Source organism: Semicossyphus pulcher, unplaced genomic scaffold (assembly GCF_022749685.1).
Source record: "Semicossyphus pulcher isolate SPU_LCO1_2020_fin unplaced genomic scaffold, fSemPul1.0.p SCAF_21, whole genome shotgun sequence".
NCBI lineage: Eukaryota > Metazoa > Chordata > Actinopteri > Labriformes > Labridae > Semicossyphus > Semicossyphus pulcher.
The window spans coordinates 8,514,082-8,540,577 of NW_027211695.1; the positions used below are offsets into that span (position 1 = coordinate 8,514,082).

Genomic DNA, 26,496 nt, shown 5'->3' on the forward strand with positions numbered 1-26,496 from the left:
TTGGCTTTCAATTAAAGCTTTGTATGTTTTGGACGGTGTGCTCAAGGGCACGGGGGGGTAAAGGACATTCACACTGAGGTTAGCTTTGCTACTCCAAAACACATAGCAAGGCTGTGGTACAACCTAAGCAGTTGGAAGTGTTCCTGTCATGTTGAAAAGTGTGACTTTTAAACTTCATTTTCTCTCCACATTGTATCTACATCCAAAAAAAGGGCACCTACGGGTGACCACTCCTGTGCCAGCCAGGTGGGGCAGTCAAAGGTGTTGCAGGGCTGCAGGATGGCTGTCTTTGGGGAGTAGAGACACTTCCATTCATCTGTGGCAGTGATGATGCCCTGCATGTCTTCTTCCACACAGGACACTGAGCGACTCTGGATGCCTCCGCCGCAGGAGGTAGAGCAGGCGGTCCAAGGACTGCTATCCCACCTGGTATTATAAAAGGTGAGTTATGAAGTCAAAGAAGGAGACTGGGAAATATCAGAATTTGTGTGGTTGTGAATACATACCGAGGCAGGGGGTGGTAAAGGTCGTATGGCATTATTTGCTTGTAGCCATCACTAAAAGGCAGATTCAGAATTATATTAACTGCTGTGGACATATCGCTATATGTATGTAGGTAGTTTAAATGAACTGTTTCCTGTTGAACCCCAGGGAGGCCTGATATCTTACCTGGCCAAGCAGGGCTCCATGTTGCACTCCTGGAGTTTGGGTTTAGGTTTGATGTTCTCCGGGTAATAATGGCAATACTGATCCACAACCACTCGGCCGCTCCGGAGGTCAAAACACTCTGCTGAGGTTAGCTGGTACCCTGCAGACAAAAAAATGTCACTTCTCCCAAAAGAAATCATACAAAAAGACCCTAATATCAAAATGTATTTAGTGATTACCTCCACCACATGTCACAGAACAAGGGAAGAAGTCGGTCTCTCTCCAGCGGTGGATGATGGGCTGGTAGTAGATGTACTGGACCACACTGTCTGCTCCACTGGCAAACTGCACCTATAGAAACAATGTCCATGGTGAGACTGCAGACATTATGCCTTAGCAAGGCTAATATTTAATTATATTAAGCTTAAACGATTGGAGGATTGACTGTAACAAGAGAGTTACATGAGAAGATTGGTACCCCTCTTGTATCTGTTAATAAAATGAAGCAACCACTTTCAGCCTGCTAGCTAAACTTCGTTTAGCATGCTCCTGTAACCATTTAAGAGCACTAATGAAGGGTGAAAGGAGCCATACATCTTGTTAGCTGTAAAGAATCAGATATAAGGGCTAGTAAGTGAATAAATAGTCCATAGAGAGGACTTTGACGGGGGTTATCATGTGTTTCTGCTGCTAACATTAGCCATAATGTTAGCAGACGGGTAACATGGGTTCCATGGGTTTATTGCTAAACTGTTGGCCTAAACATATCTTTGAGGTCCGTTTTAAACCTCATCAATGTGTCATCAGATGAACTTAAGTGATATGGTCTTTGAAGTGGAGACCACACAGCTAAAACCAATGTTCTTTATTAGCATTTCTTTATCTCTTTATTTGATTTAACCGCCATTTAGCTGTTTCAAACTGCAGGTAAGCTAATCAGATGCTAAATGACACAGCAAAAGTAAACAAGTTTACACATCTAAATATAAACTGGCATTTTCTGATGATTATTAAAAAGTAGTCTTTCTGTGTCAAGTTGGAGAAATGAAAACATTAAGAAAGGTATTTAACATTTCCCTTTTTTCACTTTTCCTCCGGCTAACATAAAATGCTATTGGTCATTCCTAGATGATTTCCTCGACACTGTTTTCAAAGTTCCTGGATAAAAAATAAACAGCTGAAGTTAAGTAGCTTTGTCAACCGTCAGTGCCAACAAATGTCAGATAGATGCTGGGATCTATTTGGGGATTTTTCACACTGAGGCCTTGGAAATGTTGAAGTTGAAAACAGCTTCTAACAGAATCAGTGCCAGTTCTACAAAGTGATGAATAAGACAGGAGACGATTTCTTACTGCTTTGCTTAGATGAGAGGAAGGCTGTTTTTATAGAACTTAAGCCATGTGTGTAACATCTGTGGTGTGCAGGTTTTGTTGGAAATTTTGTGGAATTTCATAAATACTTCAGCAAACATTTTTCTTCCGACCTGAAGAATTGCCCCGAAACCAGATTACACCTACAAAACATATAAATCATGTTCTCCTGCCACTCCTTCACGCTCATATGTTTACAGTGGAAAGTTTGTGATTTTCCTTTTGTCCAAACATTTTCAATCATGGTGATATAGTTCGATGTCTGCCTCAAAACAGATTACAAAATTGGGCATTTTAGCTTCTCAGATTTCTGTCTCCTGAACTTCTATTTATTGACCGATTCTGACTCGTGTTTATGAGGGTGCTTCCAAGCCTGTGGCTTTGATAATCTTTAATATCCACTCACTGGCCCTAGGATGAGAATTTGTCTGTGTGTGTGTGTGTGTGTACAAATATTGATAACCAGATGTATTCCTCTGCAATTCTTCTTCGAGGCTAACATGTGACCATGAATTAAATACAAGTTTCATTTGGAGCTATGAATGTGCGCTTTAAAAATAAATTTACGAAACTTTCAACTCTCGTTGACACATGAAGTTTGCAGTGCTGAAACTGGGATAACATTATAAATGTCCCACTGATGTCAGCTGTTCAGGAAAAAGTAACCACTTCGCTTACCTGAAGATTCTGTATTGATGAATTTGGGGGCAGTGGAACAAGCACTAACCACAACACTGACACCGAAATTCATGAAGCTGATGTTTTTATGTATTAAAAATGTCCATTGGTCAAATATTCACTCTACTTTTAGCTCTGTTTTGGTCTCCACCAATGCCTGAGGGAAATAGCTGTCATTTTAGCAGCTACATGGTCCACAATGTTCACAATCTGGTTGTTGACTTTGTCAGTCTGCCATTTGTTGCTGGACATGTAGGGTACAAAATGTACATTACAAGGTTGTCATCAAAAACAGCCACCAGCTAACAGGAGACGGTGCTAACAAGAGTACTGCTCGTGAACCAAACTGATTAAATTACAGTAAAAAAGCTGAAAGACGCTAATTTAATAAGTTGCATAGAGCTGAGGGAAACTAAAGAGCTGGGTGATTATTCCTTTGAAACTTTTTACACATTGTCAAATGTGCTATATGCATAAGTGCAGCTTTAAGTCAGTTGTATTTATATGTTTAAGCTCTTACTTTGACAGTGAAGTCAGCTCCAAGTGGACCTGTGATTCTCAGGACCTCCTTATCCGACAGTTTCTGGAAGTCCAAGGTGGTGTTCTCCAGGTGGTACTGCCCTGATTTATCCATCGCCAGTTCATCTTTCACACCTTGTAGAGTCTTACTTTCAACATCTAAAGAAGAAAATAAGAGTAAAGCACAATGGACACATTAGAGTCACAATGTAAACATATCAATATGGTAATTTAGCACCACAAAATTCACTACAAACACTCACTGTGCTAGCTTTGCAGCGCTGCAGTGAGCTCCATCATTATTTGACCTTAATTCAACCCTGGCCTAACAGGGTCTTATGTGATTCCAGGATGGACATTAAAAGAAAAACAACAGGGAACAAGCAGTAACCAGCTGCAGTCCTCATCTGAACACACATGGTTACAGTTAAAGCGCCCTCGTCATAAAAGAACTGCGAAATATTTTATGAAGAAACGGTCCATTCAGAAAAAGTAGTTCCTTTGGCCTTAGTGAGGTAAAAAATCTGAGCACTAACCATGGAGCAAAGGATAAGAACAGGGATGGAACATTTTTTATCAATTTGATCCAGGCAGGAGTTTGATGCCAGCAGTTTGACATCAGTGATACTCGCTGGAAGCCTTACGTCTTCTGAGAGCCAGAGCAAAGCGGGGAAATAAAAACCTCTTCTGGTTATTCTGCTTCGAGCTACTTTTAAAACCAGTCTTTATGAGTGAGCCCAAAATATAGAATATTTTGGAATAAGGAATAAAAAGTTGATGACTCAGGTGAAATATTCACTAAAAAGGTAAAGTAAGTATAACAAATTCTGAGTCTCATATTCTTTTTGCATCACAAGTCACTAAAACTTAACAATAAACCCACAGAGCACATGCAGAATACTTGTGTTTAATATGCAGGTATTTGGCAGTAAAAAACACTGCCAATATAAATATCATATTCAACTGTTTTGGATGGAAGGGCACCCTGGACCTACCAGGACTTACACAAGTGATCCGGGCCTTTCAGGACTAGACGTACATGCCGACTCTTAAAGGGGACGACAACGACTGTGTCCTCAGCTTGAGTGAGACAAACAGACAAAAGGAGAAAACAGCAGTAAGTATGTAGACAGAGTTCATAGGAATGCAATTAAATAAATATAATCCCAACTGTAAATACAAATACTCAGAAGACAACTTTAATTGGCTTAATAATAAAATTCAATTTTAAAAAAGAAATTAAATTACATAAAAAGCCAAAAAAGTGAGCTTTAAAGGGGCGCTCCTGTGATTTTAAAATTGTACTCCAACAGTGTTAGGGGACTTGTGGGAGACAGATTATAACAAAAATATCAAAATCTAAGCAGCACATGCTGAGAAATCTTGACTTTTAGTCAGTAAAGTATCACTAAATTGAAAAAACACCCCAAATCACTTGATCCTACACTACCCATAATACAACCCAAAAGCCTTATTTATCAGATCTTCACTGCTGGGTAATCATACACCATTTTCGAATTAAATTCCCCCAGATTGTAATGAAGGATTTATATTTGAATTGCTTTCTGATGATGTAGGAAAATAACCTTAATGACATCACTATGACATAATCATCTCAGTAGAAACAAAAAATAGATAAATACAACTGTATGTAGTAGGCTGACCCTAGATAGGCTCACTTGAGTGATAAGTAGAAAGGTTAAAATCAAACAAAAACTGCCCAAGTAAAGATACTTTACTTTTTCCTGAAGCATGCTGGGATTTGTAGTGTCCTCGCACCAGTCTGCAGGACGAGCCGTCTCCTTTGCAGACACCGCAGTTATCCTCCTTTGCCGTGCTCCCCAACTCATGATCACAACCTACAATCTATAATAAACATAGAGAGATTAAAGACAGAGTATTTACCCTGAGTTCAGCTTTGATTAAGCTTGATTAAAATTTTCTCCCCAAAAGTTAGAAGAAAATGGGAAGAAAAACGGGAAGAGTCCCAGCAGATGTACTCTTGTTAGTTCCTTCAAAATTGAGTTTATTGAACAAAATGTTTTTCTTCAAAACATTTATATATTATAATCAAATGATCCAAACAACATTCTGGTTTCTTCCATATTCATACCAGATACTGTTTGTAAATGTAAGATAACATGAAACATCCCTGTGTAATTTATGACGCATTTTCCCCTAATTGTTCCCCACTGTTTTCTATTAAACATTATCTGAAAGGATCGACAGTTGATTGATGGCGTGTTTTGCAGTTTCTGTCGGAAAGACAAAACTGAAACCACAGAGTGATTATAAGCACGCTACGACAGTGTATTAAAATCCTTTGTTTGCCTTTGCACGCACAATGCCTTGGGATGTAATTCCATTCAACCAGGAGAAAATGCTTAGTAAACTACTTCCTGGACTGTCAGTCAAAAGCCCGATCTCAAACATTGTTCTCATTTGGTATTCATTTGTAAAGCAGATGGAGTGATGTAAGCACTGTAAACTTAACCTAATGTGTATGGGATTCTTCTCTTGGGTTTATTTCCTTTTTGGCTCTTGCATCCAAATAAATTGTGGTGTCACAGCTTGGAAACAATAAATATACTGTTGCGCTAACAGGAATATATAAATGGATGACATACTGTGTGTTCTGCTTTCAAATTGGAGATTTTGGGCCTGAACTTCTTGGTTTCTTTGTTTCAACCAGCTTAGATTCCACTAGAGTTAAAATTTGTTTTCAACATATCAACACAAATGCCTCAAATTCTCAAAGGATTGTGTCTTCCAAATCTGATCTTACCATTTTTCCGACAGCTTTTATTCTTTCAAGCTGTATTTATACTTTATAAAGCCTGTGACAATTTAAAACACATTGGTATGATACATTTTTTCCAGATTTTCCTCATAACAACGGATCTGAATCATTTTTTTTGATTCTGAGAATTTAAAAAAAAGAAGAGATTTATCTTTCTATTTTGTCTACACAATTTTATGTTTTGGCTTCTTGATATCACCACAACTGACAAATTAAAAGAAATCAATTTGACCTCCTTAACGGCAAAACACATTGAAGCTTTCAGATTCTTTCTCCTACCTGGCAGACTCCACTGATGCACATGTCCAAGGACTCGGTGTAACAGCGAGTCCCATCCAGCACCTTGGGCGCCAGCTCCACCAAAAGGCCAGAGTCCTTGGCTTTGCACTTGAGAGCGCAGGGGTTGTCCGGGTCATTGGGCACAGGCAGCCACTCGTGGTACTGACCCTGGAATCGCACGTCTGCATGGGCTGAACACTGCTGGGCACGGAAATCGCCGGCATCTGGAGGGCAATCCTGAGGGTAAAACAAATATTTAGGCATTTTTTTATAACAAAGGGGAAGAGAGAAGGATTGTTGAGACTGTGATTGCAGAATGTAAACGCAGTGATCAAAATAAATTAAAGAACTAGTTTGATTTCTGACTTTCTCTGAAACAACATAATCATAGATCTCTAAACTACACCCTGTTAGAAACTCCAAAAGGCTCTATTGACATGATGTTAAGATGCTGAACTTACCACATTACTGCATGTGCGATATTTGATGTTCTGCCCTTCACAGGTCCTGCAGAAGACAAAATGGACTTGTGAGTGAACTAGCTTTGGAGTAGAATGATAAATGCACAGCCACTTGTCTTTGCCTGAGGCAGCAGGTACTTTAACCATTGACTCCTATTGCTCCTACTGAGCAGTGCTTAAAATCGGACATTGCTGATGTGGCAACCAACAATCATGGGAGCTGTTGGTATGTTTGCAAAGAGTTAACCATCAACAACAAATGGGTGTATGTTTGGTCGAGAAGTATTTGTTACTGCCTGCATTTAAATCAATATATGATGAAATTGTCTACTATAATTTCCATAACAATGGTGGCCTTTTGGAGACCACCGTAAAATGTAGTGTATAAGACGCACTTTTAATACTTTTTTAAATCTGAAAAGTGGGCTGCGTCCTATATACCGGTGCGACCAACAGCGGTATTCTATTGTGTTCCAGTATTTTGTCAAAGACATGCACCGTCATGATTGCCAGTGCAGCTGCCACCCTCATAACAATCAACGCTACAGTAGGCTGAGCTCAACTACGGCACCGGTAGCTAGCAGGATGGCAAACTCGACATGGCAAAAACAGATGGTAGGTTATAATTTGTGTGTGTTTCAAATAAATATAAATTGAAATAGTGTTAAAATAACTTTGGATACACCCAAAAACTGACTTATATTCCTGTGCGACCTGTATTTCAGATTTTACGGTCTCTTTAACATTACCATACTGACTTGCTCACAATGAAAATGCTACCAAGCTGAAGCTCAAGATGTGGTTTTCTCCTTGCTTATTAGTCTTTTAACAGACCCTTGCTTATATAAACCAACACTAAAGCACGTACGGTAGTGCAGCAGGCACACAATAGCAGTCCCAGCTGTGTCTGCTGAACACATTGGAGTGGTTTGGATCCCGACTCTCCGCATGACAGTCTGCAGCGTCTTTGTCCAAATTATGGAGCTAACCACTTACTGAAAATTAGGACTCCTTTTCTACTTTGAAGCCGAGTGATGATAAACCAATGATGGTGTCTATGATAGGCCAATTATCCAAGACCTCAATGGAAAGTAATCAAAAAATATTCTTTGGAGTTTTGGACTTGAGAGGAATTCCAGAGTCGTCAGTCCTTAGCTAATCTGGAATCATGATTGGAGGCAACAGTGCAGAGTTTGGATTCCGAGATAAAATAGGGCTCGAGGATTTTTAGAATATTTTTCCAAAGAACGGAGGGACTGGATGTGGAGTGTGTGGCATGGCAAGAACATTAGACCCCGTGACGAATCCAGACAGTCCCCTCTGCCAAGCCAAACAGCAGGTCATGGGGCTTAAACCCAAACAAGACACTTTTAAAAAAACAAGAGTTGAGAGACAGGTTGCAACGATTTGGATCAGTGGGACAAGCAGTATATTAAAAATACTTTTAAAAAAAAAGAGGTAAAGGGAATAAAATGAATTTCCCTCTTCAATTCCTCTTGACTTTGAAAGCTACAAAGTGGAGGCGAAGCAGAAGGAGGGCCGGGAATTGGGATTCATCATGGCGTCATCACAGGTTAGGGAAAATGGTTGAAACAACAAAATTCCTGGAGCACATAACCCATAACTCAAAGACAATGACCCCTCTTTTTTCTGCCAAGTATACACAAAAGACACAACTGCAGAGTTTTTTCATCAATCAACTACACAAAAGACTTCATAAGAGTAAAACTACCATGTCGCATGCCAATAACCTCATCCTCAGAAATAAACCTATTGTAACCATGAATAATGTATAGTAATAACTTCCTAAAATATAGCATAAAGTAAAATTTGTGTGGCTCATAAAGTCCATATATATATGTCATCAACTCCTTCTGCTAGATTGAAAGTAATTGCAAGCAGGGCTCCGTAACCTTTGCCATAATATTGATACACTTGAGGCAGATGGGTGCATGAAATGCGGTTCAGTTTGTTATGGCTTAAGTATGCTCGTGTTGTGAGCTCTGCTATTGATCAGTTCAGGAAAATTGAGAACAGTCAGGCCATCAGACAAGGGGAATGGGAAGTTGAAAGATGACGTAATTGTACAAAAGGCACGACTTTTGTCTTTTGAAAACTGGTTTGGCTTTCAATCCAACACTTTGTCCAAAGCATGATGTCTCTGCAACTATTGACCCACATTGTAAGGAAGTACAAATAATCATGGTCCTAACGAGGTTCATCATGGTCATAATGGTTTTGGGACCCCTTGGCCAACACTTTGCTCTATAAGGCATGGAACAGCTGGATTGATTTGTATTAGATATCTACATTCCCATCTCATGGCTCATCCTGCAGACTGGTGCGAGAACACTACAAATCCCAGCATGCTTCAGGAAAAAGTTTAAAAAATAAAAATTTTCTTTCTAGACATTACTCAAGTGAGCCTAGGTAGGGTCAGCCTACTTGTTATGGTCTTGTTATGGACTTCCCAACCTGGATGGGAACGTTGGATGATTCATGGTATTATTGTTACCAAAATGTCAACTAGATATCCCGTAATCTACTCGCAGGACTACAAACAAATTGCTACTGGGGGTAAACTCTCAGTGGGTTAGACTATGGTCCAAACGACGAAGTATCTCCAAACCCACTGGACAAATTCCCTTTAATTTTTGGTAGACATTCTTGGTCCCCATGTGCGCCACCATGAGGTTGTTCTTTTTGAATTTAGCGAAATGTTTCATCAACTGTTTGATGGATTGACACAAAATTTGAAACAGATGTCCATAATGTTCAAAGTAAAGTTTCTGAGAAATATTTCAATGTATAAAAGATTTCCAAGAGATTTAGCAGGGATGTTCATAGTTCACAGATGACGTATCCTGCCATACACTGACTAAACATAGAGGCACCTAGAGGTGATTTGGTTTTGAGTGAAACATCGTAACTGTAAGATAGATTGACATGAAATTTGGCAGAGACATTGATAACCCCCTCAAGATGAATTTCAACAACTTAGATGAGCCAATTCCCTTACTTTAGACCCTGTAGTGTTATGTAGGTATATTGTTTCTTCTTCCTTAACTTGAGTCTTTCTTTTTTGAATCAGTTTTTGAATGTGTTAAAGGAGCTCAGTATAATACTGAGCTACCGAGGTGCCAAACCCAGGAGTGACAGTGAGGTGCTTTACCTTAGTTTGCTGTCAACGTTAATGGATTCAGTGTTGGTGGTAGGTATGAATCAGCAGGAAGACTTAATTGCAGTAAAATAGTCCTTTAATTGATTCCTCAGTGAGCCCATGTTATAGTGACAGCAAGACGGCGAGAAAAACGCAACTGACCTTGATAGTGAACTTCCTACCCATTATACCTGAGCTGCATCACAGTTGATGAAGGAAACTACACACAAATGATTACACAGAAACCTCTGATTTGTCTCTTACAGAATCTATTCCATCTTTTATTACTCTGTACATCTTGTGTTGACGATTATGGCACGACATGGGATCAGTGCAACTTTCGAGAAGGATTTCTTTATGCCCACGCAGAGGGTGGTCCCTGTACTGTAAAGTAGAAGACATAATCAAGGTGCCAGGCCCAAGTTAATTAGAGTGAGCTGATTAGTCATTGCCTTGGAGAAAATTCACTTTTAACAACCAAACCGTTTAAAGATAGACTTTAAACACAGCTGTGGCATGCCTTTAGTGAAATTCCAAAGTGCCACAGTCATTAAAAGTCACTACCCGTAATTTCTGCAAGTCAGTGATCCAGTGAAAACATCCTCATCAGCATCCAGAGGTTTTTGGGAATACTCTTATTCCTCACCCCTTCTTAGCAACGCTTATCATTATGTTTCCTAATGGTGGAAGGTTATCAATGGGGTACAATGAAATGTTAAGGCTGGCCTCTTTTTGTCAAAAGAAAATGACAGAAAAGTCTCATATTTGAAGTGTCTGCCAACCGTGAGCCTCATAAATAATGTAAGAGCGCTTTCTCTTGCCATGACACCCAATCCATATGTCCACACTTGCTTCAAACCAGCTACGCCGTTGTTAATAACAGAGATTGTGATCAAGTGAAGTGTGTTGTGCGGTTGGGACTAATGAGGGCCAGGCGATCTGTGTTTAGTCTGTACTTTGCATGTGCCCTATAGGGAGGTTTCTAACTCCTTCTACATTAGGTCCTACGTATGTATGTGTGCGTGTTTATGTGTTTAAAGGTCACCGAGTTGGAGTGGTATTGGTTTGGAGGGTGTTGCAGGCCCGTTTCCAGCCTCCCTTTCCAAAGAGTCACACACACATACACAAGGGGCCTTGTGCTGTGCTTTTTTAATGACGCTGTTTGATCTGCCACCCGCTTCCAGGCTACTGCTCCCTCATTCCCACGCAACAGCAGGGTGAGGTGGGATGAGATGGGACGCGGCGAGTCCTACAATTCGCTCATACATTACCGCTACAGCCAAAGGACACACAAGCTTGTATACATACCCGTCTGGACTCACTAGAACATGTACATCTTGACACACATACAACTGCCTACATCCCACATGGAGCTCAAACCCCAAACACCTCTTAACACGTCAATTGCTTTTACAGCCAGTAGCATTCTGAGGTTTGCCTGACCAAAGAATTCTGGGCAAGCGAAGAGAAATGGCTGCTGCTGATATCATGAAATGTACTCCTCAGAAAGCCATTGACCTCAATGTTTACAGTGCAACACATGGGGGTCTGGCACTTGGAGTTTGAGGTTTTGACAGCCTTGTGCTTCTCAGCTTGAATTCCCAATACCAGTGCAGACAGATTCATGGATTTTGGACGGCAGAAGCACATCTCAGTCGTGGCCTTGTTTTGTCGGTGTGTCTCTGGACGGTTGCATTGTTTTATGATCTCACTGGTTGCTTCTGTCACTGCTAGAGCCCACAACAGAGAGACAGAGGTGACTTTAGCAGCAAAGGCCGCTGGCTACCTTTATTGAGAGAGAGAAGAAATTTGGGGAACTGTAAAGCAGAGGAATGCAGTGAAGTCACCCCGCAGCTATTTCCCAGTCTATAAATGTGACAACATTTCTACGGAAAGCGTACCCTCTCACTCCTTCTGTCTCATTCTTCTCCAAATCCATTAGTAATTGACCACTTTGTGCTGAACACTTGGTCCCAAGCTTTTATTTTGAAGCCCACTGGGTTAGCTTGAAGCCTAATTAACCAGGTGACTTTGGCACGAGGATGAAAGGGCCGAGAGGTCCAAAGTGCAAGTTCGTGTTTGTCCTGAGATTTAAGCCTAGATGATGAGCAGTTGGAACCAATGTGGGTTCACTGCTTGAAGGACCCTGGGTTATTAAAAGTGACATAAACTTTGGCAAGGACAGCTCATTTTTACACTCTGATTTGATAAGAAATATGTCCAAAGATCTGATCCCTATCGTCACTGATGGATTCAAGATTTAGGCTCATATAGTCGTCTAGACAGTTTTAGGAGGTCGATGGGCAAGTGATCTCAGCGGACCCCTCTGGACTATTTAACAGTCACATAACAGTCATATGTGTTTTGAGCATTTCCATTACAGCCCATGGGAACTGAGCATTTGGTGAGATTTACTCACACTATTACGGACGCTGTCTGGATTTATTTGGCAGAACAGCCGTGAGCAACAGCCACCTCACCCCCACCCCCCCCTTCCTGCTCTTGAATCTGAAAGCTATGATATGGCACTTTAATGGAAACCAGTCCAACCCCAGTCTGGACTTTGCTCTTGAAAAGAGGAGATTACTTTGGATTGTGTTTGAATACTCGCTGACAAATTGTCCATGTGATGGGTCCATTTATCTGGAGGTCAGTGGGCTTCGAACTTGGAATTATACACATTCAATTTCATCTCCTGCTGTAAGATGAACATCGCATCATTTTTGCATAGCATCATTTTCTGTAGTACTATACTGTTCTTTATATCAATGTTTTTGTGTCCCTGAAAAATCAAGATTAGGTGTTGTAAAGGTGGGCTTATGGTAAACTGAATGTCATAGGGTCAAAGGACTTCAAAGACAAAGGGGCTATTGTTACGCATTACTGAGGCTATTTTCACTGGTGTAATGTAACCAAGTAATATTACTTCATTATAGTACTTAAGTATTGTCTCAGAGTATCTCTAATTTACTTTGATTTACATTACATTACATTACATTTAATAGATTTTCTGTAAGAATATTCGTTACTTAGAATTAATAAGAAGTAGAAGAAGAGGTAGAGGTAGAAGTAGAAGAAGAAGTAGAAGAAGAGGTAGAGGTAGAAGTAGAAGAAGAAGTAGAAGAAGAGATAGAGGTAGAAGTAGAAGAAGAGGTAGAGGTAGAAGTAAAAGAAGAGATAGAGGTAGAAGTAGAAGAAGAAGTAGAAGTAGAAGTAGAAGAAGAGGTAGACGTAAATGTAGAAGAAGTACAAGAAGAAGAGGGTGTAGAAGTAGAAGAAGATGTAGAAGAAGTACAAGAACAAGTAGGCGAACAAGAAGAAGTAGGCCTACAAGAAGAAGAAGAAATCAAGTACAACAAGAGATTTCAAAGCCCAGGCATGTCAGATACGAGGAACGGCTTCGTGACCCTTAACCCCCCACCTTGACCTAGAGTACCCCAGATATGATACGTCTTGCATCATGTTAAAACACAACATAGACATGTTAACCATGTTTTTCCTTCAAGTGACTCTATTTTGAAGGTGGTTTACAGTTAAAAATTAAGTTTATCATTCTCAAAATTCTAAACCAGTTTCGTTTTTACTTATAATTTACTTTCTATACTTAAAGCTCCAGTGAGGAACTTTCGAATTGTGTTGATGTTGGCGCCCCCTGTGGACAAAGCCGTACCTCTGATCTCTTTGCTGATTTTGTCCTTTACATGCCTAAGTGGTGTTTCTTTAAAAGTCATATGTATCAATTACTTTAAGTTTCGGCCCTGGAAAATGTAAACAAAGGCAGCGTGCAGTTAATCGCTTCATCTGACACCTACCCCCCGCCAGCAGTTTCAGGCATTAAAAATAACCATATCGAAATAATCAATCTTGTCACTGATGGTCTGCTTTACTTTTGTAGGTCATATAGAGTAATCAGAATTAATTTCAGTCTGTTTCAGAACCAACAAAAAACTCCTCACAGGAGCTTTAAGTACAATTAAAACAGAATCATGAGTACTTTTGAGTGCAGTAAATATCAGATACTTTGAAACGTTTACTTGAGTAGTATTAGAAAAGCTGACTTTCACTTCTATCAAAGTCATTTTCTGGTGTGATATCTGTACTTGTACTCAAGTATGGCTTTCAGGTACTTCATCCACCACTGGCTTTTTTTATCCTTAATCAAAGATAATTCAGGAAACCATTGCTGGAATTAATTAATATTAATATGGTACCTGCCATTTCCGACCAACTCTAATAACGGCATCACAGCAGAACAGATTGGTTTAACTCATGTAAAAGAGGGCTTTGGCTTCAAATACATTCAGAACATCCTCTTTAAATCAATTAAAAGCAAAGTCCTAGGATTTAAGGAAGCCATATTAAACAAAAGAACAACATATCACTCATAGAATTTAAATATGATTCAAACATGCACAAGAGTGCAACCTTGGTTTCTTTATCCCAATAAAACAAATCCTGCACCCATATCTCAAAAACATTTAAGCAGTAGTTATTTTGAACCCACTTGTTTTATAGTGTATGTATGAGGCTTTTGTGTGGGAAGTCAGAGTTTTGGCCTTACTTGGAACTGAGGCATCGTCTGAGGGAGTACGAGGCGCCTCCTCCGCAGGTACGCGAGCATTCACTCCACGAGCCCCAGGCATCCCACAGAGTGTCTCTGTCCTCTTCTGACCGAGCCGTCCGCGAGCTCTGCACACCAAGAGAAGGAAGTGTTATCTATCATGGAAATCCTTGAACTGTTTCCAGGTTGCATTTCTTGCCAAACATAATAACACTAAGTAACATTTAGACTTTGTTTTGCGATGGAAGCAACCTTCGCTTCCTTCCGTTCAACAACCTGTTGGTCTGGAGCCTGAGCTAAATTCCAGGAGCTGCTGAAACCAAACAGAAGTGCATGTGACAGGATGAGAGACTGAGGGGAAGTAATCAAAAGCTCTTGACATTTGACCCCTTGCATATTTCAAAGTCATCCACAAGATTATGAAATATTAGTCTTCTATTCTCTGCTTCTCTTTATTAATTGCATCACTCTGTATTTGGCAGCAGAGGTAGGGACATATCTGAGAGCTCCAACATCAACATTATGAGAAGAAGTATTTTTTAACTGCAAGGACAACGTGTATCTCAGATGTAGATCTTCTCCACCCCCGTATCTTCTAACTCCTCTTTCCCTTTCAAGGCCTTCTTGTATTTTCTGATTAGATTTGACTGGATTGACTCACCTTGCAATAAAGACGGAGTTTATTTGTACGACTTGCGCTGTAATGCGATGTGGATCATCTACAGCTCCATTGCAGCTATGTTTCTTTGTCTTGGCTTTTAATTTAAAACTGATTGAATGCTGCGTTCCCTAAATACCAGGCTCAGATGAAGAAGGAAAATAGATTGCTTTTGCTTTCTCGAACAAGGACAGCTAAGCTTGGTGGAGCTGCCAAAAAGACTCAGAGTCCCAAGAGAGAGCTGCTTCTATACCTGTCGAATGCTTGAAAACACTGAAAAAAAGACTTGGAGCTAACAGTTGGACAAATCATCCACCTCCTATGGCAGCAGGAATGCGGTTTAAAAGACTCGATTAGACGGATTTTAAGGCCATGAAAAGGAATAGTTGATCATTCTCCACAATAACCTGAACACTCAGGCCGCCTTTATGGTGTTTTTGAGCCATGAAAGAATATTTTAAGAGCAAAACTGCAGCTTTTGTGCGCTTTAGACAGCCTCCCATTGCGGGATCTTTACACCACGGCCGGCTGTTTGTGCCTGCATCCTGCGGAGTTTTTGACAGGGACTTAAAAAATGCCAAATCCTGCAGATTAGGAATGAAATGTGAAGCACAACAAGCCAGCTTACCCTGAACACACTGAATAAGGAAGCGAACTTTATGTGTAACACCTGCTCATAAAAAGATTTAGGCCTGCTGAGCTGACAAACGGTTTACAGTGAAAGTCCAGCCTTGAATTTCAAAGTTATTTTGACCTCTTTTGCCCTCTTTCCCCAACAGCACCACATTGTGCTTCGTCTACAAAGATGAATGGATCTTGTCGATAGAAGGTAATAATGCAGCCTTGATTATTTTCCTTGGGACCCGGTAGCAAAAACACCCCTGCTTTACACCGCGGAGCACTTTATTAAACGAGCATGGGGACGGATATAAATGGCTGTCGGTGCCGATGACGCCTGAGGAACAGCAAGGCCTAAACACGCAGCCAGCGGAGCATGCAGCCAAACATATCGGCAACGGCGCTACTTTCTGCACGCGCCAACTATTCCAATGTTTGGATCCACTGTAAATAAACACAGGCTCTGCTCTGGGCAGCACCTTACTTCTCCTTTGAAAGGCAATCAGCGAATTTTGCACTCAATTACGGCTGCGAGCCGTGTGTTGCAAAGCCAAGAGAGCCGGAGGCGCGACGAGGATGGTGAGGAAAGAGGAGGAGAAGGAACAGTTGAAGGATGGAGATGAGGAGGATGTTTGGCTGACGGTGCTGCTATTGTTCTCGACGGAGGCAGAGGAGCACAAAGCTCCGCGAGACTGACGCCCGTCCTGCTGGGATTTGGATCCAATAATCACAAGGCTCGAATTTCCATTAGGAGCCATCCTAGCCCTCCATCACAACACCTCTGATCCCTCTGCAGGGTTTAATCTGCACCTTAAGAGGAGCATTTACAACAGTGCATGCATTTATACATATTATTATGGCTCTTACTGTGAGAAAAAATGTGACCAAAAAATCCCCCTCAGCTGTCACCCATCCAGTGTTTTCACATCAGGTGCAAGAGAGGAAATGAGCACATGATAAAGGAGCTTATATGTTATTCTGATGGATAGATTCTATTTAAGTCACCTGTCAGCAGCTGAGGCTAAAGACATTTTCCTTGAAGATGGAAAACTCCTGGACAGGGGGAAAGAAACCCGACTCTGGTGGCTTTTTTTTTTGCAGACTGTGTCAATATACACGATGGCCTTTTCAGGCGGCAAGACATACGATATTTGCACATCTGCTGAATCCCTTGTCGTCTGCTCCACACTGCACGGGACTGGACGCACTGGTCACGCAGTGGCAGTCACTGTAATGTAAGAGGGAGTGCTAACCACTGCCTACACAGGTTGCGTGATGAGTCGACTTTTGTGGATCAAAAACACAAAGGAGGCAGGAGTAAATAAGTCAGAGGTCACACTTAATGCTGTATTAAGCTACATTTGGATCTGAAGGGTACATTTCTTCTGCAAAAGTCACATAATCATCACATGCAACCTGCCCGTGCACACACACCTCATCCTTTCTGAAAACAGCATTTTAAGGACATATAAAGCACCAAAATCATTTTCCAGCATGAAAACAGAGGGAAAAAAGTCAAATATTACAATACCAGGATGAGAAGTGCTGTCACCAGTAGCTTGCAAGATAGGAAATCTTGCTCCATGCCTTTTCAAAGCGAGTCAGTCACTCCAATACAGCCTGTGTGTGTGACGTGTGTGTGTGTTTGTGAGGAAGCCTGATGTGCAATGCCCGTCTCTCTAGGTCACTGTGCGTCCCGTCTGCCTGCCGTCTCCTCTCTGACTTGCTCCCAGTCTTCCTCAGGAGTAACTTAGGGAGGGAAAAGGAGGGAGGGAGGGAGAGAAGGAGGTGGACTGGACGTGTGTGTGTGTGTGTATGTTTTTGTGTGGGGGAGTAATCTGGGGGGGGGGGATCTGAGCCCCATGAGTCCTTCAGGTCTGGTGCTCCAGCCAATCAATAAATGGGCCTCAGTCAAGCGTGCTAGTTCAAACAAGGAGCCGGGCCAGCTGCAGCTTCACAACTTCACACATTAGTGTGTGTGTGTGGGTGTGTGCGTGTGTGTGTGATGGTCAAAGAGTCGGAATAATGGCAGACAGACAACAATTGTTAACCAATTTTCTTCCCTCTTTGATTCTTTCCATTTCTTCGCCTCATATCTCAAATTTCAGTCTCATATTCTTCGTTTTTTTCCTCCATGTCTCCTTGTCTCTAATTTTATTGTCCTCATTCCTCTGTCTCTCCATTCTTTCAGCTCTGCACGGCTTTAATCTGTTTACTGCCAGCTCTCTGTTTTGGAAATTGTCAAAAATCGAAGTCAAACAGAGAAAGCTAATCTGCAAGCATGTTTACTGTCGGTTAACCACACTTTCATGTGGGTTTGACAATGTTGTTCTATGAAAGCCCTCAAATTTCCATGCATGCACAGATAGACAAACATGACAACAACATTGAGATATATTAGGGCAGGCTTATTCAATTGCACTTGGAATAAGAAAAAAGTAAAGTGCCAAAGAGACAGCCAGAAAGCTTGGAATTTAATTGTGTTAACAATGCTCCTTCTAAATTCCCTCCTAAATTCCCTTTGCTCAGTTAAAACATTTTTAATTACATATTGTATTGTAGGGATGGGACAGAATATGTCCTGACTTGTGCAATACAATTATCATATTAATTAATTAGCAAATACAGCACTCTAAACAGATTTCCCTGCGATTTTGACTCACCGCTTCCCTACTTCATGACTCCTCGCAGCGGTGCTTATGAGGGTAACATGAACGGAAATTATTGCCGAAGAACAAGTTAATCTGATATCTTGATGTATCATTATACTGTATGATTGTCTTGCAATAGATCAATTATCGCAGAATCACTGCATCGTAATATCATCTTTATCGTGGGCCACGTATCGTGTCGTGGCGTGTGTTATTGTATTGTGTCGTGTCGTGTCATATCGTGTCGTGCCGTATCATGCCATGGTGTGCCATATCGTATCGTGTCATGCCGTATCATGTCATATCACGTTGTGTCGTGTCGTGCCGACTTGTGTTGTGTCAAATCATGTCGTATTGTGTTGTATCGTATCGTGTCTTGTCATGTCGTTCCGTATCGTGTTGTGCCGTATCATATCAATTCTGTCGTGTTGTGTCGTGTTGTGTCGTATTGTGTCGTATTGTGTCGTATCATATCGTGTCGTGTCGTGCCGTATTGTATCACTTCTATCGTGTCGTTTTGTGTCGTATCATATCGTGTGGCGCCGTATCGTATCGTGTCGTATTGTGTCGTATCATATCGTGTCTTGTCTTGTCGTGCCGTATTGTATCACTTGTGTTGTGTTGTGTCGTGTTGTGTCGTATTGTGTCGTATCATATCGTGTCTTGTCATGTCGTGCTGTATCGTATCATTTGTGTCGTGTTGTGTTGTATTGTGTCGTATCATAATCGTTGTATTCTATGCTTAATAATCAAAAGGCCAGACAGGGATGGTTAAAGGGCCGGATTTGGCCCACAGGCTGCAGATTGAATAGATCTGTATGAGAGACCACATGACTCTATGTCCAGCTCCTGACTGTGTTTTGCTTTACAAATGGGGTTACATGCGAGAGCCCCATGTAAATCAGATGACACAGTCTGGTCACTAAAGCTATCAGGATAGACTTCTCAGCCATGGTGACTTTACCCTGTTCCTTTATGAGCCACAGGTCTACTTCAATAGAGCCTTTCATAACATCTGGCAGTTTAAGCCAGGGAACATTTGCACTGTGGAGGCTGGGGAACAAGCCAGGTGTCCCCTGGAGGGACAATTCCTCTGGTTATAGAGAAAAACAAGCGGTGAGACGGACAGCTCTTGGCACAGAGGGAATATTCTATACGCTGAGTAGCTTTCCAGTTTTAACACAAAAACAAAAGAGAAAGTTTAAAGGAGAAATAGAGCAGACAGAGTTCGTGCCAACCCGCTGGTGCCCCTTGATGTGACTTACAGGGTAGCAGGCTATCATTCAAGCATTTCAACCCCTGACGTTCCAAAGACAATAAAAAGCCTGTGCCCTTCAAATCAAGACTTCAAATCTGTCTCCCAATCAAACACCAAATCAAAAACCACAAAATTGGTATCAATTAAGGCTGCGAGGAATGTGCTACACTCCAGAGCAAACAGCCAGCAACCCTAATCACAACATCGGAGCGGATGTCTCCACACATACACATTAACCAACACACACACACTTTCTATACTTGAGTTATACCCGGCGAACTTGTCTTGAAGTCTTCACTTGCTGTATGGGACTTGGCTTGTTTGAGTTGTTAGAGGGGGGTCGTCTGTACGTTGGAGAATTATCTAAAACACACATCTTCATGCACACACACTCAACGATCCACTTAACACCCGTGAATTTGTGGTGCCAGCGGGGGGGACCTAAATGTGCACATTTTCCTCGCACACACAGAAATTATACCCCCTTGCACCCTTAATCCATAACCTTCTGATATTTGCTTTCAGGAGAAATCCATCTCATATTTGCAAATGTATGACTACAGAAAATAAACCGTGGCATCGATGATGTGCCCAGAGTCGAAAACCAAACACCCGAGGAGGAAATTAATGTGTTTGACTGACACTCGCTTGGAGCCGGTTCCATACCACAACATCGCTGGAGGTGTCTCCTGACAGTTTCAACAATAATCCATGAAGACGACGAAGTGGGAAAAAAACGATATGGTGCATTGTTGTTTCACACAAGGGCAGGCTGGGATATTAGGTTGCATGAGGGAAGCACGCAAGATTAGGGGAACTGATTGTCCACAGAAAGACACTCGTACGTTATTTTTGTAGATTTGACCATCATTTGAATCGGTCATGATAACACTGTACTCCCTGAAGCAATGGCTGAAAACCAGGAACATGGAGAAATAACTTCAACAGAGTGCCAAGTGCCAGTCTCCATTTAGGGTCTATGGCCATTTGGGGTTCAATGTTTTGCCCAAGGACACTTCGACATGTGACCTCAGCAGTCAGGGATTGAACCCTCAACCTTATGATTGAGAGACGACCAACTGTGGCTGACCATTTAACTGATTATTTGAACCATTTTGTCTGGAGTCAAAGCACTACAAATTATAATACCACTTGCACAGAAGACTCTAAAGTGACCTCTACGACTTCCAGGCAAGGGTCACATGACATAAAGGGGTAGCGAAAGTAGCTCTTCTGCTAGTTAGCTAGCATGTTTATCGCTGGTTTGCTACTTTCGGCTGGTTGTAAATTTTGTTTTGGAGGTTTGAAGAATAAAAAACCCCAATGCCAACCCAAAATTGTAAAGTAACTAATTCACAGAATCTTCTAATAAGGTTCAAATTTAAGGTGCAGTGGTCAGCGCTGTCGCCCCACAGCTAGAAGGTTCCAAGTTCGAATCCCGGTTCAAATCCTGTTTCGAACGAATAGGGCCTTTCTGTGTGGAGTAACCAGCACTGGATGTTCTTCCAGTGCTGGTTACTCCGGCTTCCTCCCACAATCCAAAGACATGCTCGTCATTGGTGACTTTTGCCCATAGGTGTGCATTTAAAGCAGACCATGTTGTATTCTTGTACTGACCAACATCAAGAAGCAGTCATCTCAACAACAAACATAGACAAACAGGGGGAGTGGTTGCTTAACATGAATACATAGCTGGCTCACAAACTATCCCTCACAGAAGTGATTTCTTAAGTCAAAATGGAAAATAAATATATTTGTTATCCCTTAATTAAAGTCTATGATGTAGGACGTTGATTGAAAGATGTTGGAAACTAATGTAATACTTACAGTGCAGTACCCATCTCTATGTTTGGCAACAAATCACTCCATATTACTTCAACAAAAGAGTTGTTGACCCATGTTTGGAAAGTTCCCATGGTGCCTTTGCTCTATGACATAATGATTGAAAACCATACAAGAAATACTGGAAATTGAGGCTAAACATATCAACAATGGGCCTATCATGACTCACAGTGGAGTAAAATTACACTAGGAAAGCTCTCATCCAAAATAACACAGAAATGTAAACTGAAAATGTTTCAAAGTCTTGTAAAGGGGTCACAAAGTAAGCTTTCCAAGCAGCAGAACTTAAACTGATCCTTTCCTCTACCCCTCTGTGGAGAAATAAATAGTCAAATTATAAGATCTTCATATTATGAGGTGATGACCTGAGTTAACAGGCCCGTAGTTCTCAGAAAGAGAGACAAATGAAACTAGAGTTACCAGGGGCTGACATTAAGTTTCACTCAAGAGCCCAAACTCTTGGTTCCCATGAGGTGACTTAAATGGTTCAGGCGGGATAAATGGTAGCCTCCCACCTCCCCCGCAAGCGATGCATGAGCTCCAGGCATGATTTACACCAAAGGCATTGTTTTAAAAAGCTTTCTGGGCCACAGTATAAAATGTTTTACCAGGACAGGGATTTTACGACCTGCAGCTGAAAGTCAACCACACTTCCTCGCCCTCCAAAACCAGAGGATTGAAATAAAGATGTAATTCCTTGACAATCAGCTAAATCCAATTAAAGCCAGATGGGAGGTGAAGTGCGAAACAGAAACTTAAAGTAAGCAGTATTACAGCTTAAACATATACATTTTTCTCTTATTTACTATTGTTTCATGTGCAAAACAATGGAAAAGTCAATTGAATTGTTTGGGCTACAAGCGATACAGCCAATATTTGGTTTCAGTATTTGGTAGTAATCTTAAAATGACAGATTTACAGAACCATAAACACACCTTCTTAGGATATTGTATCACGGTTTAGGTGGGAGGAAGAACAGTTCTGCATGCAAAGCCCTTTTCAGGATAAATAATGTGCACAAGGGAAAGACGAACGCCAACTTGGCCTTCGACGGACCCAACTCTGCTGGCATACAGTCCAGCAGACCTTCTGACTGCAACTCCCCACGGCTCTGCAGAGGAAGACATTTGTTCTGCCTGGATATTGGTCCCTGAGTTATTACAGGAGAAATGAAAACAAAATGATTTGTTTCTCTCAAAGGCAGCTGCATATAAAGGTCTTGTCAGTTTGCATTGGCCCGGAACATCAGGTGAGGCTGTGTTGGATGGTTTCTCAATGGTAGATTCAACGTTTCAAATGGTGAATGTATTTTACATTTGCTTTATAAACTGGACAAAAAATATACAGTGAGGTTAATAATGGTGTCTTTGTTTTGTGAACCCATGAAACTGATCTATAAACAGATTATTTTTTTGATGGTTTGTATCTGCTTACTTTGTAAAGGTTTAGAATATACAGCCTCACTACTGGCTCTGTAAGTCTGTACAGACTTGAGCCTTTAGTGTGTCTTTAAGCTAAATGCTAACATGCTTGCAGTGGCAATACTAACAAGCTAATGTTTAGCAAGTTTATAGTTGTTAGCATGCTAGAATTTGCTAATTAGCACTAAATGGAAAGTACAGTTAAGGATCATGGAAATCAAAATTTTGACTGGATGAGGACGCAGCACAAAATGTCAGATGATCCCGATAGTTGATACAGTTCATACTGCGAGACACATAAACATCTGTACCAAATTTCATGGTAATCCATCCAGTTTTTGTTGGGAGATTTCACTATAAAACACACCGTCTACCTCATGGTGGTGCGAGACGGGATTGACTTAGAAGATTTATCCTCTGGGGAGCTTCAACGTCTGAACAAAATGTCATTGCAATCCACCCAATACCTATCCAATAGATCTTTAAGTCTGAAACAGTTGAAGGACCACCTGATTAACAACCGACTTCGCCATTCATAGAGCCAGTGCCAAAGAATCCTCAGTGATGTTAGAATTGACTAGAATGAAGTACTCCTTGAAATCTGCGTGTTGTTCAAAGCAATTGAAATTTACCCAAGCCGTGAAGCTCTCAATTTACCAGTCGATCTAGGTTCCAACCGTCCCCCTTTGGTAGTGACCGAAAGTATGAGATCATGGATACAAGCTGGTGAAATTAGTTCCTTTGCAGGTTGGCTGGGCTCAACCTTAGAGACTGGGTAAGGAGCTCAGACATCTGGAGGGGGCATCAAAAGGAGCCAGTTGAGGTGGTTTGGGTGTCTGATTAGGATGCCTCCCGAGCGCATCCCTGTGGAGGTTTTTCTGGCATGTCAAACTAGGAGAAGACCCCTGGGTAGACCCAGAGCCCGCTAGAGGGCTTATATACCCAACCTGGCCTGGGAATGCCTCGGGATCTCCCAGGAGGAGCTGGAAAATGTTGCTAGGGAGAGAGACGTCTGGGCTAACTTGCAAAGCCTGTTGCCACTGCGACACCAGCCCGGACAAGCAAAAGAAAATGGATGGATGGATGGACGTTACTTGAGAAGAATTCAGTGTACTCTATACAGTGACTTGAACAAGTGGGTAACCACAACCTGATCCCACCTTAGCAAGCCTCAAAAAACTCCACATGCAGCCCACACCAAAAAGGAGGAACCGGAAATGTAATTAAGAATAGCAGTGACATTTACTGCTTCCTGAAACTGCGTCCATACTTTTATGCACTGAGCTTTTCCCATTAACACATCCTGGAGAGCTCATATGTTTTAGCAGCTTTCTAGTGATCGCACAGGCAAGCTCCATCAGGGTCCCATTGCACCAACACTTCCCCCCAAATTACCCTCTCCCTTACCCAACTGCTGACACTGTGGTGTTTTAAAGAGGGTACGACAGGAGGGGATGGGCATAAATTAGCAGTGTAAAGCCACTAGAGTCGGCTAAACTGGCCCTCCAAGGTGGGCTAGAAGGAAATGGGGAGCGTGGGACCAGCATACAGATCTGGGCAGACGCTAAGCGCCAAGGCTTATTTATGGACTCCTAGCCAGCATCCAGCTTAACTGATCCCCTGTGCTTCAAAATAGAGACCATATTGCCATATCATCTGGATATTACAGCCCTCCAGACCAGTTTATACACATCTTCTGGCACTGTTCTTTATTTTCTGAAAAGTCAAACACAAATCAATAAAACCTGCTGACTTTATAGCTGCTATAATCAATATTCTTATATCAGCTGTGAAGCAAATGACTTACTTGTGGGTCACTGAGGTCGCTCACAGTGATAAACCCACAGAAATAGATCACCAGACTCTGTAGTTCCCCTCTGCTCTGCGCATTTAAATGGCGGACATTTTTCCCCTCTTTTAGCTCATTGTTTTGTTTAGTTTATATTGCCTCTAACTTATTTGTTTTGTTGCATCATGGCTCTCAGTAATGTTATTTCCTGCAGCAGTAAGCTTGTTTTGCCTCACAAAACCCTCACAACCTACAACGCAACAGCAGGCATTAGCAACTAGCTAGTAAAATAAAGTAGGACATTAGCAACTAAATTACCAAATAATTCCCTTAGACCAAAACATGAAAGGAGTAATCTCTATGAACAAATTCTTACATGTACACAGAATCTGTAGGCAAGTGAAACAATTTTGGTTCTGGTTCGGTTTGTAGTCCAAGTAATAGCATTTCAAAGGGCTTTGGATGTGTGCAGTCTGTGTAAAGAGCAAAAGAGGTGGAAAAAACAATTTAATTTAACTCTATGAACAGATTATGTTCATGCGGATGCAGCTAACAATCTGCTTATGGATGTCGTCTCTCAATTCCGCTTCTCAATCGCTTCTGAAGTAGCTAAGTGGGCTGTAAACGATGCAGGCCACCGAAGAGAGGTAGCTAACCGCTAACTGCTGGCTACACCAGATCCCTGAAAAGTTGGCCTTCACTCCATAAGGCTACATCGTTGATGGGTTCCAAGATTGGGAAAGCAGTGAACATAAGACTTACATTTGAATGATGGAAAGGAACACTATAAATGAAAGCATAGGTTGAAACAAGTCTGCTATGAGTTTAAATCAGCGATCGTTAGCTTAAATGTTAGCCAGGAAAACTATTAAGTGATAGCATGTCAGATGTTGTATTTCCAGTTTGTTGCGCTGCCCTCATGTGGCCAAAAAAGTATAAATGCTTTAATCTTAAATAATCAAGTTTGTGATTATTTATTTTAGTAATGTATGTAGTTATTGTATGATGACATATATTACTATAAACAAGGTAGTGTTGTTCCTCTACCACGATGAGCAATCAATCCAAAAAGCAGTAAAACAATAACGCCTTGTATGAAAGTGAATCGTCCAATAATGGACTGAAAATGTTTTTATGACACTGATGTATGACAACATGTCTGCACATCTCTCTCCTGCTCCTGTGAAACTGAACAGAGAACGTCACTGCTTCATCTGGGGCTGTTCACATTCGAAATGCATCTTGGCAATGTCATCCTATTTCCCTCCTAAACTCCTTCCTGTCTGAGTGACTAATTTGTTTTGGTTTCCTCAAAATAAATGACTCTAATATTACATGTGCTCTTGAACTGCTTTGAGAAGACCCGGTAACTTTTTCTGTTATTAAAAAGAAGCCCAAGTAGAGAACGGCTCTCCCTAATAAAGGCGCTTCTGTCTGCTGACATAATGCTACGAGAGCTGGTGGAAGCACTTAAAACATGTGGTAAGTCATTGTAACCCATAAACATCAGTATAAACAGCTTGTTTCATTTTATCTAATGCTAAAATGCAGGCTGCTTTGATTGTTTCTTTTATTGCTGCCATTATGCTGTTGTTTGAACCAGATTAATCATTTACATCAGGGCACAACAACAGACTTAATGCTCACTTCAGCTGAATCTTATCTACTAAAACACATTTTAGCACAAGGGGTTCTGCTGAATTGGACCAGGACTACAACTTAAAGGAGCAATTCGGCCACTGTTGGTCAAAGCTGGTGTTCCCTGTAATCGATAGAAGCAATA

General features: G+C 41.3%; 1 protein-coding gene across 1 annotated transcript in view; it reads right to left on the reverse strand.

Annotated features, from left to right (window-relative positions):
• The window catches only part of adamtsl3 (ADAMTS-like 3), a 65,083-nt gene that overhangs the window by 17,212 nt on the left and 21,375 nt on the right, over positions 1-26,496 (reverse strand). Inside the window, exons 2-11 of the mRNA XM_069672292.1 lie at positions 14,477-14,604; positions 6,756-6,801; positions 6,295-6,531; positions 4,955-5,081; positions 4,221-4,295; positions 3,217-3,374; positions 888-999; positions 670-808; positions 507-557; positions 222-426 (exon numbers count right to left, since the gene is read on the reverse strand). Coding sequence (XP_069528393.1) covers positions 222-426; positions 507-557; positions 670-808; positions 888-999; positions 3,217-3,374; positions 4,221-4,295; positions 4,955-5,081; positions 6,295-6,531; positions 6,756-6,801; positions 14,477-14,604 — 1,278 coding nt within the window. The remainder of the gene's footprint in view (positions 1-221; positions 427-506; positions 558-669; positions 809-887; positions 1,000-3,216; positions 3,375-4,220; positions 4,296-4,954; positions 5,082-6,294; positions 6,532-6,755; positions 6,802-14,476; positions 14,605-26,496) is intronic.